We start from the raw sequence: 15,488 nt of genomic DNA on the forward strand, positions 1-15,488 counted from the left end.
TTTCTTCATTTGTTCCATGGGAAAAACATGTCATGCCTACCTCTCAGATGAGGCTCAAATGAAGAAATGCAAGCGAGAGTGCATTGTAAACCACTTGCATCACCCCGAGTTACAATATTACCGTGTGGCTGTTATTATTCTGCCTAGTAAATATCAAGATGTGGAAGATTAGAGTAAAGCTGCAGTCAAAGCCAGATTGTTTGTTTTTGACCATGCCGTGAGCACTGCAGGATCCTAGTTCTCTGACGAGGGATTGAACTAGTGCCCCCTGCACTGTCAGCACAGAGACCTAACCACTGAACTGCCAGGGAATTTCCCCAGGTAGTTCTTTTTACTGAGTTCTCCCTTTTTCTTCTCTCAGAGGAGAGTGTTGAGGATGGGAACTTGAAGCTGGCCCCTGACCTAGGAGGGCTGTGTGACCCAGCAGAGCTCATTAAGGCTTGTTAAGAAGTCCTGTGTCCCTAGCATAGATTAGCATTTTGCTAGGAATAGAATCCAAATCTGAACCTTAGGGGGAATATATGCCTTCTTAATATGGAATCAGATTTTATTGACTTGAGAGAAAAATTAATCCTTGTTATAGTGAGGTGTTGGCACCCCACTCCAGTACTCTTGCCTGGAAAACCCCATGGACGGAGGAGCCTGGTAGGCTGCAGTCCATGGGGTCTTGAAGAGTCGGAAACAACTGAGCGACTTCACTTTCACTTTTCACTTTCATGCACTGGAGAAGGTAATGGCAACCCACTCCAGTGTTCTTGCCTGGAGAATCCCAGGGACCCGGAAGCCTGGTGGGCTGCTGTCTATGGGGTCGCACAGAGTCGGACACGACTGAAGCGACTTAGCAGCAGTATAGTGAGGTGTGCTTACTTTTTAGGTAACTTGTGAAAAAATTGCCTACAGCATACTCCATTCATGAAATCAGAGAACTCCTCCCCACTTTGGATCTGGTAAAATCTGGTAGGGGAAAACTTTTATTAACATTTGGCTAAAAGGCTAAAATCTGAAGCTTGAACATGGGTGGAGAAAGAGGAAATCTCCACAAGAAACTTTTTCTGCTTAAGTCTTGGGTTTTAAGGGCTCCTTATTCAAGGAATGAGTTAAGGCAGCACATCAAGTCTTCTTATTCTATACTGCTCTGTGCAGAGTGCCCAGGCCAGACAGAAAAGGAATGGTGTAAATCTCCGTTATAGCAATAGGAGTGACTTTTTTCCCCTAGGGAAGCCTGGAGAGGTGGGAGAATGCTGGCAGGGGCTGAGACATGGTCATGGATGGGGGAGGATGACCTTCTTCTGACCTCCTTGGATTTGCTTGGAGGAGGCATCACTTTAATCTACTGAGATGCTGCTGCTTTCCTGGTAAGAGAGAACTTGAGGTTGACTTATCTGAATTTTCACTCCCTTACTCCCACAGGGAGCAGAGAAATCCACAGTAGGACAGAAAGGAAGAGTCTTATTATCACTCAGGGAACCAGGGAAGTTACATGGCCTGGGGCTTGTGTTCATGAAAGACCTCCGGTAAAGGACTTTGCTATTATTGCCTAATAAGGTCACACTGTCTTTGCATTTATTGATGATATTCAAAGTTTAGGTTGGTTAAAAATAAACATAAAAAATGCACCAATGTTTCAGTAACTCTGTTCTGGCATTTCTTCGTTTTCTGATACACCCACAGTCTGAGAAATGGAAGACTAGTCCTCTCTCACCCTTTGGGTGGCCTTGCCTGCCACACGTGGGTTGTAGATAGTTGCAGTCAGTTATGACATTTCTAGAAAGTTAATTCATGGTTCCGAATGTTTCAAAACTGTGAAAACTGCATTTCCCCTTTCAAGAAAGGCACTAAAAACAATGGGGAATCATGAATGTCAGTCTAATGGACCATTTTACTAATATCACAAAAACCTGTGACCTCACTCCTCACCCAAGCAACTCCAGTCCTGCCTGGCTCCTGAAGCACTCCCCAAAGAGCTGTCACTATTTGACCTTTCTGGAAGATCCCCGAGAAGCCCCGCTCACCAGGCTTGTCTTTATTGTCAGTGAGGAAAGCCCTTATCATCAGGGCATTGATCAAATAATCAGCGACAATATTTTAAGATTGTAGCCACCCAATATGGATGGACCTTGGAGACCATCATACTAAGCGAAGTAAGTCAGAGAAAAGCAAATATCATGTTATCACTTATACATAGGATCTAAAAAAATGAATATAAACAAATACATCTTCCTTTTTAAAATAACAGCAATAACAAAACAACAAAGAGCTCCGTATCAACCATTCATTCCTATGTATATACCAAAGAGAAATGGAAACATATATCCTCTCAAAACATTGTACACCAGGGAACTATACTCAGTATTTTATAATAACATAAAAGGGAAAAGAATCTGAAAAAAATAGATATGTATGTATAACTGAATCACTTTGTTCTACACCTGAACCTAACAATGTAAATCATCTATAATTAAAAAAGTTTTTTGTACGTGAGAGTTTGTAGCAAAGTTATTCATAGTAGCCCCAAAGTGTAAAGAACCCAAGTACTCTTAAACTGATACATGGATAAATAAAATATGACATATCCATACAATGGAATATTATTTGGCCACAAAAAGATATCAGTAATGATTCATGCTACAACATGGATGAACCTTGAAAACATGCTAAGTGAAAGAGGCCAGACACAAAACACCGCCTGCTCCATGGTTCTATTTATATGAAATATCTAAAAGAGGCAAATCTGTCCAGGAGATACTGGGAGGAGGGAAGAAAGGGAAGCAATGGCTAAGGGGTACAGAGTAACTTTTTGAAGTGATGTGTGTGGTGGTTAAATGATGCTGTGAGTATACTAAAACCCATGGGATTGTGTACTTTATTTTTTAAAACTATATATTTTAAATTATTTATTTATTTATTTTATTTGGCTGTGCTGCGTAGCATTCGGGCTCTTACTTCCCTGACCAGGGATCAAACCTGGGCCCCCTGAATTGGGCAGGCTCCCAGCATTGGGAAATCCCCCCATCAGGGAAGTCCCAGAACTTTGTATTTTATATGAGTGGATTTTATGGTCCATAAATTAGACCTCAATAAAACTGTAAAAAATAATAAAAATAAAAGTAGTTTCCTCTTGGCCTCCCTTATATGTGAATCTAAAAAGATATGATACAAATGAACTTACAAAACAGAAATGGACTGACTCACAGATTTAGACTTACAGACTTAGAAAGGTTGCTTGGGGGAAGGAAGAGGGGAAGGAAGGGATGGTTAGGGAGTTCCTGATGGATATGTATACACTGCTATATTTAAAATGGGTAACCAACAAAGAGCTACTATATAGCACAGGGAACTCTGCTCACTGTTATGTGGCAGCCTGGATGGGAGGGGAGTTTGGGGGAGAATGGATACATGTATACCTATGGCTGAGTCCCTTGGCTGTTCACCTGAAACTGTCATAGCATTGTTTATCAGTTATACCCCAATACAAAATAAAAAGTTTTAAAAGACATATATATATATATATATATGTATGCATATATTTGGCATATATATTACAAAAATAATGTGATTAAATCAACTTAAGCATCTCATAAGTTTGGTTTACACCCAATGTAAAAATATTTAATTCAAAAATTAAAAATGCCAAAGATTATCTAGGTAAGCAATTACCTCCAATGGGGGAAAAAAAAAAAAAGCAGGGGAAAAAAAACCAGGTTCCTCTTTGTTCCCCCACACTAAAAAGAAAATAGAAGGGACTTCTCTGGTGGTCCAGTGGTTAAGAATCTGCCTTGCGATGCAGGGGTCCACAGGTTCAATTCCTGGTTGGGGAACTAAAATCCCACATGCTGCAGAATGACTAAACCCAAGCCACAACTAGAGTCCAAATGCCACAATGGAAGGTCCTGTGTGTTGCAACTAAGACATAGCAAAATAGACAAACAAAAAAAAAAGAAAACAGAAGCAGTGATTTCTACCCTTGGATCAGTGGTTCTCAACTGGGGCCAGTCGATATTTGCCTACCTCTGGAGACACTGTTTGTCACAGCTGGGGGAAGGGTGCTACTGGCATCTAGTGGACAGAGGCCAAGGCTGTAAGGCAACGGCAGTCATTCACAGCAAAGAATGACCTGGCCCCAAATGTCAGGCACATCAAGATTGAGAAATCCTGCCCTACATCGAGCTCCATGGGGACAGAGCAGGGTACGTGGTGTACCCAGTCCCTCTCACCATGGCCAGTGTCCTTTGGTGTCATGGTATTCCCTGTACTGAGCTGTTAGAAGCCATACCAACAAACTCACTTTTAAAGAAACTGTGGGGATGCGAACCACAGTCATCTGTCTAGGGATATGCTTCGGAGAAGCTTCTGTCTGGTCTTAGCTCCAGGAATAGTTGTGGTGCCCCAAGCAGTCTGTCTCTGTTTTATCTCACGGACATTGTAGACTCTGGAACTAACCAGACTTTCCTTTTTGGGTTGACAGCTAAACAGTTTTGAGCCAAACTTGTGACCCACCCTTAGGAAGGGCATGAGTCTTATAGTTGGCATTTTTTAGTTTCATTCCTGACTCTATTTTATATCCCTACCTCTTTTTCTGTTTTAAAATTTTATTTTTTTCTCTTTATTTCTATTGCTCCTACTTTTAATTTTAGCTTTTTTTGAGGGGGGTTTGTTTGATATGTCTTAGTAAGCTATTTATGCTGTGCAACAAGAAACAAAACACAAAATTAATAAATGTAAACAGCAAGTCTCCCCTTAGCTCTGGAAGTTCTTAGGCAGAGTGGTGAATGAAGTTATAGAAGCATAGTAAGGACTGTGGGCAGGGACTAATGCCCACCCCCCCACCCCCAAAGGATGCCTGTGTTCTTGTCCCAGATGCCAGCTGAGTGGTGAGGGGGTAGGATGTGAGAAGATAAGGGGATTCTTAGAGGAGGTCAGCTATTCCTCGGTTGCTGTGTAGGACACTGTGGCCTCTTGATGTTGGAAGGAGCTGGACTTTCAGAGGACAACTCACAGATGTGGGGACAGAGCTGGTAGGAGGTGGGGTGGTCTTCAAGATAGGCAGGACTGGATGGTGTATTAGGATGTCCTGGACTGGGAACCTGGGGTGTGACTTCTAGGTTTCAAGTCTCAGCTCCACCCTTGTTGGCCAAGTGACTTTGCAGTCACATGGCTCCTTAGTTTTCCTGTCATTAAAACACAGCAGTAATACATGCGAGGCCTATCTCTAGGTTTGAGGTGAGGACCAAATGAGATCGTGAAATTGCTGAAGTGCTCTGTTCATTGCTAGGCTGCAAACTATTAATTTTCTTTTTACTTATTTATTTTAAAAAATGAATTATAGTTGATTTACAATATCATGTTAGTTTCAGGTGTACAGCACAGTGATGAAATTATATATATAGGTGGTTAGTGCTTAGTTCGGAGAAGGCAATGGCACCCTACTCCAGTAGTCTTGCCTGGAAAATCCCATGGACGGCAGAGCCTGGTGGGCTGCAGTCCATGGGGTCACAGAGTGGGACACGACTGAAGCGACTTAGCAGCAGCAGCAGCAGTGCTTAGTTGCTCAGTCATGTCCGACTCTTTGTGACCCCATGGACTGTAGCCCTCCAGGCTCGTCTGTCCATAGAATTCTCTAGGCAGGAATACTGGAGTGGGTAGCCATTCCTTTCTCCAGAGGGTCTACCCTACCAGAGTTTGAATCCAGGTCTCCTGCATTGTGGGTGGATTCTTTACCACCCGAACCACCAGGGAAGCCCAAATATTCGGGTGGTAAAGAATTCACCCACAATGCAGGAGACCTGGATTCAAACTCTGGTAGGGTCGGAGAAGGCGATGGCACCCCACTCCAGTACTCTTGCCTGGAAAATCCCATGGACAGAGGAGCCTGGTAGGCTGCAGTCCATGGGGTCACAAAGAGTCAGACACGACTGAGTGACTTCACTTTCACTTTTTACTTTCATGCATTGGAGGAGGAAATGGCAACCCACTCCAGTGTTCTTGCCTGGAGAATCCCAGGAACAAGGCAGCCTGGTGGGCTGCCGTCTATGGGGTCACACAGAGTCGGACACGACTGAAGTGACTTAGCAGTAGCAGCAGTATACACACACACACACACACACACACATCTTTTTGAGATTCTCTTCCCTTATAGGGTATTACAAAATACTGGGTATATTTCCCTGTGTTCTTTCTTTTTTTTAATGTTGAGGGACAAAAACAATTGTGGCATTATTGCGGATGTGATTACCATTGTACCTGTGGAGAAGTTCTCATTTTCTCATTTAAGGTCATTATTGTTGTTGAGGCTCTGGGTGTTGCGGGACTGGGGACCCAGCCTGAGGGAGCTTTGGCTGACCCTGGGGAACTAGTTAAAACTTACACAGCAACCCAGAGGAGAAAGTACCTATTAATCATTAAGCTGCATGTGGATGTATGCAAGACACTGCTTAGACTTGTAGAGCCGAAGAGGATCTCAGGGGGTTGAAGAGCCTTCTCCTGCCCCAAGCTGTCTCTCAGGAGCTCTTAGTTCTGTGAGATCTTCCCTTCCCCATTTCCCCTACAAAGTCAAAGTTCAGCCCTAGAAATTCAGGAAGGTCTGGGCTTCAGGGTACATGGATTTCCTACACTTAGGTGTTTTTTCATGATCTCTAGGGTGGAGGCCACTATAGTTCTAGTTTCCAGGGTCTAGACCAGTGCGTTAAGTCGCTCAGTCATGTCTGACTCTTTGCGACCCCATGTACTGTAGCCCACCAGGCTCCTCTGTCCATGGGATTCTCCAGGCAAGAATACTGGAGTGGGTTGTCATTCCCTTCTCCAGGGGATCTTCCCTACCCAGGGATCGAACTGGGGTCTCCTGCATTGCAGGTGCCTTCTTTACCTTCTGACATAGCAGGGAAGCCTCTTTCTGGGTCTAACCTAATGTTTTCAGCTGCAACTTGAGACCAGTTTCATTTTCTAATCTTTGTGGGGTTGACTGACAGTCATGGATCCCATTTCTCTTTTTCATATTCTTCTTCAGTTCTTTTTCTCTCTCCTTGACTCTCCTCATGTCCTTCCATCCACACACACTCCAGATACTGCAATCAAACTATTTCTATTTTCACCTGAATAAAAAAATGTTGTTCTGAGAAAGGCCACAGGGCATGATGAAGAAAGCCTGCTTCCTGTCTTCCAGGCTGGAGCAGAGGTCCTCCCGCACCTCTCCACTCAAAGCGGAAACTTCCAAGGCACGTTTCCTTCAGGCCCATACTTTCTTCCATCTCGGTATCTTTTGGGCAGCTTTTTTTGTTTTGATTTTATTGTCTTTCCAGAGTAGGGTGGAAATGGAGGTGGTGAACTCACTCACTGTCTCTATCTCCCCTGATTCATGTGGCCAAATGCTGACTTGTATTATACACCAGACACCGTGTATTGTTATTTAATTCTCCCGACAATCCTGTGAGGTAGGGACTGTCTTTGTTCTATGGATGAGAAAACCTAGTCTCTGAGAGGTCAGAGTCGCACAGCTTGTGAGTGGTGAAGCCGAGAGTCTGACTTGGAGGGTGGTCAGGGCAGGCAGCTAAGGTAGAAAAGACATTGCATTTGGGGTCAGAGGCTTGGGTTTGGATCCTGGCTCCACCACTGACTAATGGGACCTTGGCAAGTCATACCTATTGTGTGTCTCAGCCTCAGCCTTCTCAAGTGCAAAGAATTAATCACGATGCCTGGTTCCCTAGGCAGATGATGGGATTTAAGTAAAGTGATTACTTAACCCAGGGCTGGACTCCGCATTGCTCAGGCAATGTCTACTGTAGCAGAGCAGTATGCACGTGAAAGGCTGCCCTGCGGCTGGCCCCCAGCCAGCCCACCTCCTGCTGCCCAGGCCCTTGTGTCATCATTTCCCCTCCTCTTGAGTAAATGGACGCATCAGGTCCTTGCTACATGGGGCTCACAACAGGGCAGATGCCTTTCCTCTGAGTGAGTGAGGGAGGGAGAGTGTGAGCAAGATCACTGTCACAGTCTTTTTGTAACCCTGACGTGTTAGAGCTAAAATTAAGGGCTCAACTTCTAACTGATTGTGCACAGCAAAAGTAATCGGTGTCACTTTTGAGATTAGATTACAAAAAGCCGCTGACTTTCCTCTTGTTCACTTTCTCCCTCTCTCCATCACTCTCTGACTCAGTCACTCAGAGGGGAGGTAGCTCCCATGGAGTAAGCTGGCATCGATGGTGAGGAACTGGTGTTCCCAGCCAGTGAGCCCCTGATGCTTGCCAACAGCTCAGGCGTGAGCTGGGAGCAGCCCCTCTCCCAGGGCAGCCTTGGGACAAGGGGAGCCTGGTTGCCATCTTGACCGCAGGCTTGTGGGAGCCCCAGACACCTAGCTAAGTTGCACTCGGGTTTCTGACTCAGAAACCATGAGTTATAAAATGTTTCTTGTTTTAAGTCACTACGTTCTGAGATGACACAGCATGGAAGGCTGTTGAGGGGTATAGTTTTTCTGGGAGAAGCAGCAGAGACTTCTCAGAGAAGCTGTGTCTGTGCTTGGTTTGGAAGGGCGGACAGGACATAAACTTCAGAAGTGGAGAAAGGTTCTCAGGCAGGGGAACAGCAAGCAGGTGTATTTCAGGAGTGGGAATCTGGTCTGGCAGAAATCACCTGACCTACCTGTGGGCCTAGATGGAGACGTCCTACCTGGGACATGAGTGGGCTCCTCCCTGTCAGGTGCGCTCAGCTCCACTCTCAACTGAACGATCTTGGGTGAACTGAACGAGCTTTTCTAGATCTCAGTTTTCTCCTCTGTGGACTGCAGTTTGAACAAGTATAAGATCTTCAAGGCACCTTCCTTCCACCATCTCCTCACCCGTACAGCTCAGAGAAGGGACCATGTATAATGCCGTTATTTGGAGATTGACCACACGGAGGCGATGTGATCTCATTTCAACAGCTTCCATATTTAAACTGCTACTCAAAAACAAAACAAAACAAACCCTGCCTTTTTGGGTCCATTGATGGGACTCTATAACACCTGCTTCCTGCTTTTTATTGGTAACTTTTTAAAATTGGAAATTTCAGACATGCTCAACATCGTAAATCTGAAAACAGCCTAAGTGTTCTATTCACAGCCTTTCTATGACCCACGTGTGAAAAATGTGCACTGACAATCAGAAACATTGATTTGTTGACTAAAAAAATTAAACTATTGATAAAAAGAAACATTTACAAAGGCATAAATAGGCATAAATGGTTGAAAATAAATCAGATACTTAATAATACCAAAACATGTTAAAACAAATTCCATCTTTTTCAATGTTTCATATATGATTTTTATTATTGTGTCATCAGTGGGTCAACAACATACTTAAAAAAATCACAAGCAAAAGTTATGTAACTTATGCACTCCAAGAGCATTTCATCCAAAGCGTATCATTGTTAATACTTTGGTGTATGTCTACCTTAATTATCTCTCTATTTATTTACCTGAATATGTGTTTTATATGGACACTTTGCTGTTTTTATTTTGCTTTTTATCAGCTAATAATACATTGTGAATATTTTTCCATGTCAATAAATCAACTTATAAAAATAAAAAATTTCTTTTAGAATAGTTTTAGGTTGATAGAAAAATTACAAAGATAATTGACAGAAAAATTGCAAAGTTTTAGATTGACAGAAAAATTGCAATCTCATACACCCTACTTCTGGTTTCCTGTATTAGTAACATGAAATTAAAAGACGCTTACTCCTTGGAAGGAAAGTTATGACCAACCTAGATAGCATATTCAAAAGCAGAGACATTACTTTGCCAACAAAGGTTTGTCTAGTCAAGGCTATGGTTTTTCCTGTGGTCATGTATGGATGTGAGAGTTGGACTGTGAAGAAGGCTGAGCACCGAAGAATTGATGCTTTTGAACTGTGGTGTTGGAGAAGACTCTTGAGAGTCCCTTGGACTGCAAGGAGATCCAACCAGTCCATTGTGAAGGAGATCAGCCCTGGGATTTCTTTGGAAGGAATGATGCTAAAGCTGAAACTCCAGTACTTTGGCCACCTCATGCGAAGAGCTGACTCATTGGAAAAGACCCTGATGCTGGGAGGGATTGGGGGCAGGAGGAGAAGGGGATGACAGAGGATGAGATGTCTGGATGGCATCACTGATTCGATGGACGTGAGTCTGAGTGAACTCCGGGAATTGGTGATGGACAGGGAGGCCTGGCGTGCTGTGATTCATGGGGTTGCAAAGAATCAGACACGACTGAGCAACTGATCTGATCTGATCTGATCTGAAATTAGTATGATACATTTGTCACAATTGGTAAACTAACTGTGATACATTATTACCTACGATCCATGTTTTATTTAGATTTCTTTAGTTTTTGCCTAATGTCCTTTTATCTCTTCCAGGATACCACAGTACATTTAGTTATGTACTCCTTAGTTTCTCAGAGGTTCCTTGTTTTGGATGACCTTGACAGCTTTAAGGAGTACTGGTGAGATATTTTGTAGTCTGCTCCTGTATTGAAATTTTCTGATGAAGAGACTGGAATTATGGGTTTTAGGAGGAAAGCCAAGAGGTGATGTGCCTTTCACATCAGATCAAAGGTGCACGCTATTACCTGATTTCATGCTACTGATGTTGACCTTGACCATGAAATGGTGTTTTTCAGGCTACTCTGTAAAGTTACTGTTTTTACTGCTTCTTTCCAGAAAGCTCTATGTACAGCCCACACTTAAAGAGTGGGGATTATTCTCCCCTTCCTTGAGGGTGGACTATCTACTTAAGTTGTTTGAATTTTTTTTTTTTTTAATATATTTTGGCTTCACTGCGTGGCATGTGGGACCTTAGTTCCCCTACCAGGTACTGAGTTTTCAGCATTGCAAGGCAGACTCTTAGCCCTAGGACCACCAAGGAAGTCTTGAATTTTTTTTTAAACAAATAATTATCTTTTATTTATTTTTTACAAAAATTATTTTTAATTTATTATTATTATTTTTTGGCTGCCCTGGGTCTTTGTTGGTTTGCTCAGCTTTTGCTAGTTGCGGCAACAGGGGCTACTCTTCGTTTTGGTGTGAGGGCTTCTTTTTGCAGTGGCTTCTCCTGTTGAGGAGCACAGGCTCTAGGCACAATGACTTCAGTAGCTGGAATACACTCAGGCTCAGTATTTGTGGGGCACAGGTTTAGTTGCTCCACAGCATGTGGGATCTTCCCAGACCTATTGAACCTATATCGCCTGCATTGGCAGGTGATTCTTATCTCCTGTGCCACTAGGGAAACCCTGAATTTTTAATAAATAAATGTATTACAACCTAAAATAGAAAAAACCCAAATAAACAAGAGACTGCCTTGAATTAGGAGGATTTCATAGAACTCTGCTGTGCTGTGCTGAGTCCCTCAGTTGTGTCCGATTCTTTGTGACCCTATGGACTGCAGCCCACCAGGCGCCTGTGTCCATGGGGATTCTCCAGGCAAGAATACTAGAGTGGGTTGCCATTTCCTTCTCCAGGGGATCTTCCTGACCCAGGAATTGAACTGGGGTCTCCTGCATTGCAGGGGGATTCTTTACCCGGCTGAACTACCATTGAGAGAATCAATTCTTAGGTAGGTTGATAAGACGTCTGGGGTCCCCGAGGAGGAGAAAGTGGTCTGGGGCTCTTGAGGAGGAGGAAAAGACACAATTTTTTTCTACATTCCTTAGTCTTAGTCATATAAAATATTTTTTTTTTTCTTTAAGCCCAGAGTTAAAGATTACACAACAACTCAGTTTAAAGTCTGTACTAAGGATTATATAACAACAATGTATCCTGCTGGAGGACATGTTTCTTTTTCTTGAGAACCTTCTGAATAATCCTGTTACCTTAAAATGTATATTGTGGGGGTGGGTCTGGTAAGACCTTTACAACCTTGAGACATTCTTCTGATTTGCGTAATAACCAACTGAAAAATTATATAACTCTCTTGCTAAGACTAGCAAGAGGGGCACTCTCTGTCCCCTTTCTCATGTCTGTCAGAAGCTTTCTCTGTCCCTTTTTATACTTTAATAAAACTCTGCTGCACAAAAGCTCCTGAGTGATCAAGTCTGGTCCCTGGTCCCGAAGCTAAATCTTCTTTGGAGATCACCAGTCCGACATTGGTCACTGTGAGCTATCACCATGGAAGAGGAGATCACAAGCCAGTCCAGAATTCTTGCCTGGAAAATACCCTGGACAGAGCAGCCTGGAAGTCCATAGTCCATGGAGATATAAAAGTCAGTCACGACCGAATAACTGAGCGCGCACGCACACACACAAACACAACTCTAAACAGGAGATGAACCAGTGGCAAAGAAAGCTTCTTTCTTGGTTGTGTGATACATATCTTTCCAAGGACTGGAATTTCTCTCTGGTCCTTACTATTTGAGCCCTTAGGGTTTGAGGCATCCTCTCTGGTCACTTGTGTTACCCCCCTCCCCCACTGTTGGTGACATTATTCCAGCTGAGATCTGTTTCCTCTTTCTAACATCTTCCTCAGTAGCTGGGGAGCAAGTTGATGCCTGGCGTGGGTTGGGAAGTTCAAGCAGAAGTCAGACCTGTTACTATTTTAGTAGTTTCTTTTCTTTGAATGATTAGCACTGTCTTACAAAAGGATTTTGAGAAAGTGCTGTCCCTGGTTTCTAGACACTGGAAAGAGGAAGCCTAGGGACTCATTGTGGCAGTGGGCAGAGGGCAGCCTCCGGGGCAGTGAGCTGGGCAGTTCAGCAGGTAGACTCTGGCTGGGGAGCTGGAACACAAGATTTCTGAACCCGGTTTCATTCAGGCCTGCCTGAGGGACCCTGGATACATCCCAGACTCTTGCCTTGTGGTATCTGTTTTGTCCTTGAGGTGTGGACTCCAGCCCCCAGGCCCGACTGTAGGGAATTAGAGAGGCTTAGCTGCTGCTTCCTCGTTCCCCGTCATCAGACAGATCCGTCTCCCCCTCTTCAGCCTCCCCTGATAGTTTCCATCCCCACCTCTCCTCTGGGAATCAGGCTCTGGGGGACTGAGCTTCACTCCTGGGCTGCAGGGAGGGCCGACCTAGGGCCATGCGGACTCAGGAGCAAGTAAAAGCCCCACCTGCCTTCTCTCTGAAACCTTGATCTTGTGTCTTGTCTTTCTCTCTCCCGCTCTTGCTCTCACTCCAGCCCTGCCTCCTGCTGGATTCATTTTTCTGCCAGTCTCCTTCTGCCAGCTTTATTTATTCTGTCTGTGCACCCTGCTTTCTGCCCATATCCTCCACTGCTTTCCCAAAGGGGAGATGTTCTCTCTGTCCCATCTCTTTGCTCCCAGAACCCAGAACTTGGTAAGTGGAGCCAATCCTCTGTGTCTTTCCAGTTCCAGCCTCAAGGAGGGACTGCTATCACCCTCAACTCCCCTGGTTTCTGTCCTTCTGTCCTGAGGGCAATGTCAGCCATCCAGGTGCTGATATATCCACTCCTGACCCCTGGAAGGGTCTTGTGGACCTATCCACATGCCTTCCCTGCTGCAGCTGGAGCCTCTGTTGTTGCCAGGCTGCCCCCTTCACTCCCCCTTCCAGTCTGGCCTTGGGGACACGAGAGGTGGCAATGGCACAGCAGTGACTGAATTTGTTTTGCTGGGGTTCTCAGGTTACGGTTCCCTCTGGGGCCCTCTGTTCTGGGGGGTGCTTCTGGTCTACCTGGTCACCCTGCTGGGCAACTTGCTGATCATCCTCCTCACCCTGGCCGACGCTGCCCTGCACGTGCCCATGTACTTCTTCCTGCGCCACTTCTCCGGGTTGGAGATACTCTACACCATGACTGTGGTCCCCAGGATGCTGGCCGACCTCCTCTCCTCCTGCCCCACCATCCTGCGAGCCAGCTGCTTTACCCAGATGTATTTCTTCTCACTGTTTGGCATCACTGAATGTGGCCTGCTCACTGCCATGGCCTATGACCGCTATGCTGCCATCTGCCGGCCGCTGCATTATAGCACCCTGCTGAACCCGGGAGCCTGTGTGTGTCTGGTGGGTGCCTGCTACCTCACGGGCATCATCACCAGCACCACTTACTCCATCCTCGTCTTTACTTTGCCCTTCCACGGTACCAACATCATCCATCACTTCCTGTGTGACATCCTTCCTGTGCTGAGTCTGGCCAGCGCCAGCACCTTTTGGGGTGAAGTGGGCAATCTTGTCGTCACCGTAGCCTTTATCCTGACACCCTTCTCACTGATCATAGTGTCCTATGCCTGTATTCTTGTCACCATCCTGGGGGTCGCGACATCCCAGGGACGTCGAAAAGTCTTCTCTACCTGTTCCTCCCACCTATTTGTGGTCATGCTCTTTTTTGGGACGGGGATCGTTGCCTACATGAGGCTGGGGGCAGGCTCCTCCCAGACCAGGGACCAGATCCTTGCCCTCTTCTACGCGGTTGTCACTCCCATGTTCAACCCTTTCGTCTACACTCTGAGGAACAAGGAGGTCACAGGGGCAATGAGGCGGCTCGTGAAGAAATACCTCTGGAGTCCTTGACCCTCTTCCATTGTTGGAGGGCCTGATCCTTGGAGACTTTCAAGGAAGAGTGAGGACGAAGCCCCGGCTCTGAGTGGTGTGTCGGGGTCCCTAGCCTGCCCAGCTCGAGTGCAATGTTGCTCAGAGCTTGGCTTCTGCAGCCTGTTCTTTTGGCCCTAATCTGACTTTTTCTTAGGTACAAAGCTGGAGAGACATGCATTGGGTGGAGGCTGAGGAGTGAAGGTGACTGTGCCCATCTCGTGCCATGTTTGAGCACTTTTGGTCTTTCCCGAGGCTTAGGGCCCCCTCCTGGGGCTACGATTTCTGGAGACAGTGCTTTTCTTCCTCTCAGACTCCTCACTGCAAACCTTTCTCTTTCTTGTCAGTTGCCTCTGCTTCTACATGAACGCCTTTACTCCAGGTGGGAGGTCTGACTTGGGTGGAAACAGGGCAGAGAATAGTTTTAATATTTTTGTTATAAAGAAAGCTCATCACTGAAGAATTGATGCTTTTGAACTGTGGTGTTGGAGAAGACTCTTGAGAGTCCCTTGGACTGCAAGGAGATCCAACCAGTTCATCCTAAAGGAAATCAGTCCTGAATATTCACTGGAAGGACTGATGTTGAAGCTGAAACTCCAATACTTTGGCCGCCTGATGCGAAGAGCTGACTCATTTGAAAAGACCCTGATGCTGTGAAAAATTGAAGGCGAGAGGAGAAGGGGATGACAGAGGATGAGATGATTGGATGGCATCATTGACTCAACGGACATGAGTTTGAGTAAACTCCGGGAGTTAGTGATGGACAGGGAAGCCTGGCGTGCCGCAGTCCATGGGGCCGCTAAGAGCCGGACACGACTGAGCAACTGAACTGAACTGAACTGAACTGATTGCTGAATAGATGTCATTATACTTGTGTACTTTTATATTCTTCTGATCATAAACTTCTAGAAATAGAATTTCTAAGTCAAAATATAGGCACATTTTTTGAGTTTTCAAAACTTATTGCCAAATGCCCTCTAAGAGAGTTTTTGTTGTTTTATGGTCCAGT

The 15,488-nt window shown here is 45.1% G+C and overlaps 1 protein-coding gene across 1 annotated transcript; it reads left to right on the forward strand.

The window, feature by feature from the left end:
• The first annotated feature begins 13,531 nt into the window (after window positions 1–13,531).
• Window positions 13,532–14,461, forward strand: LOC147372091 (olfactory receptor 10P22-like). The gene has a single exon (XM_086403956.1). It carries the CDS (start codon window positions 13,697–13,699, stop codon window positions 14,459–14,461), a length of 765 nt encoding a protein of 254 aa, XP_086260082.1. The 5' UTR covers window positions 13,532–13,696.
• Window positions 14,462–15,488: the final 1,027 nt, after the last annotated feature.

This window comes from Bos grunniens, chromosome 5, assembly GCF_055505025.1.
Source record: "Bos grunniens cultivar Pamir isolate PY7600 chromosome 5, Bosgru_T2T1.0, whole genome shotgun sequence".
Lineage (NCBI taxonomy): Eukaryota > Metazoa > Chordata > Mammalia > Artiodactyla > Bovidae > Bos > Bos grunniens.

What these genes read in the sequence shown, in the direction of transcription:
- LOC147372091 (XM_086403956.1), top strand. Translation starts at nt 13,697, where the DNA reads ATGTACTTCTTCCTGCGCCACTTCTCCGGGTTGGAGATACTCTACACC.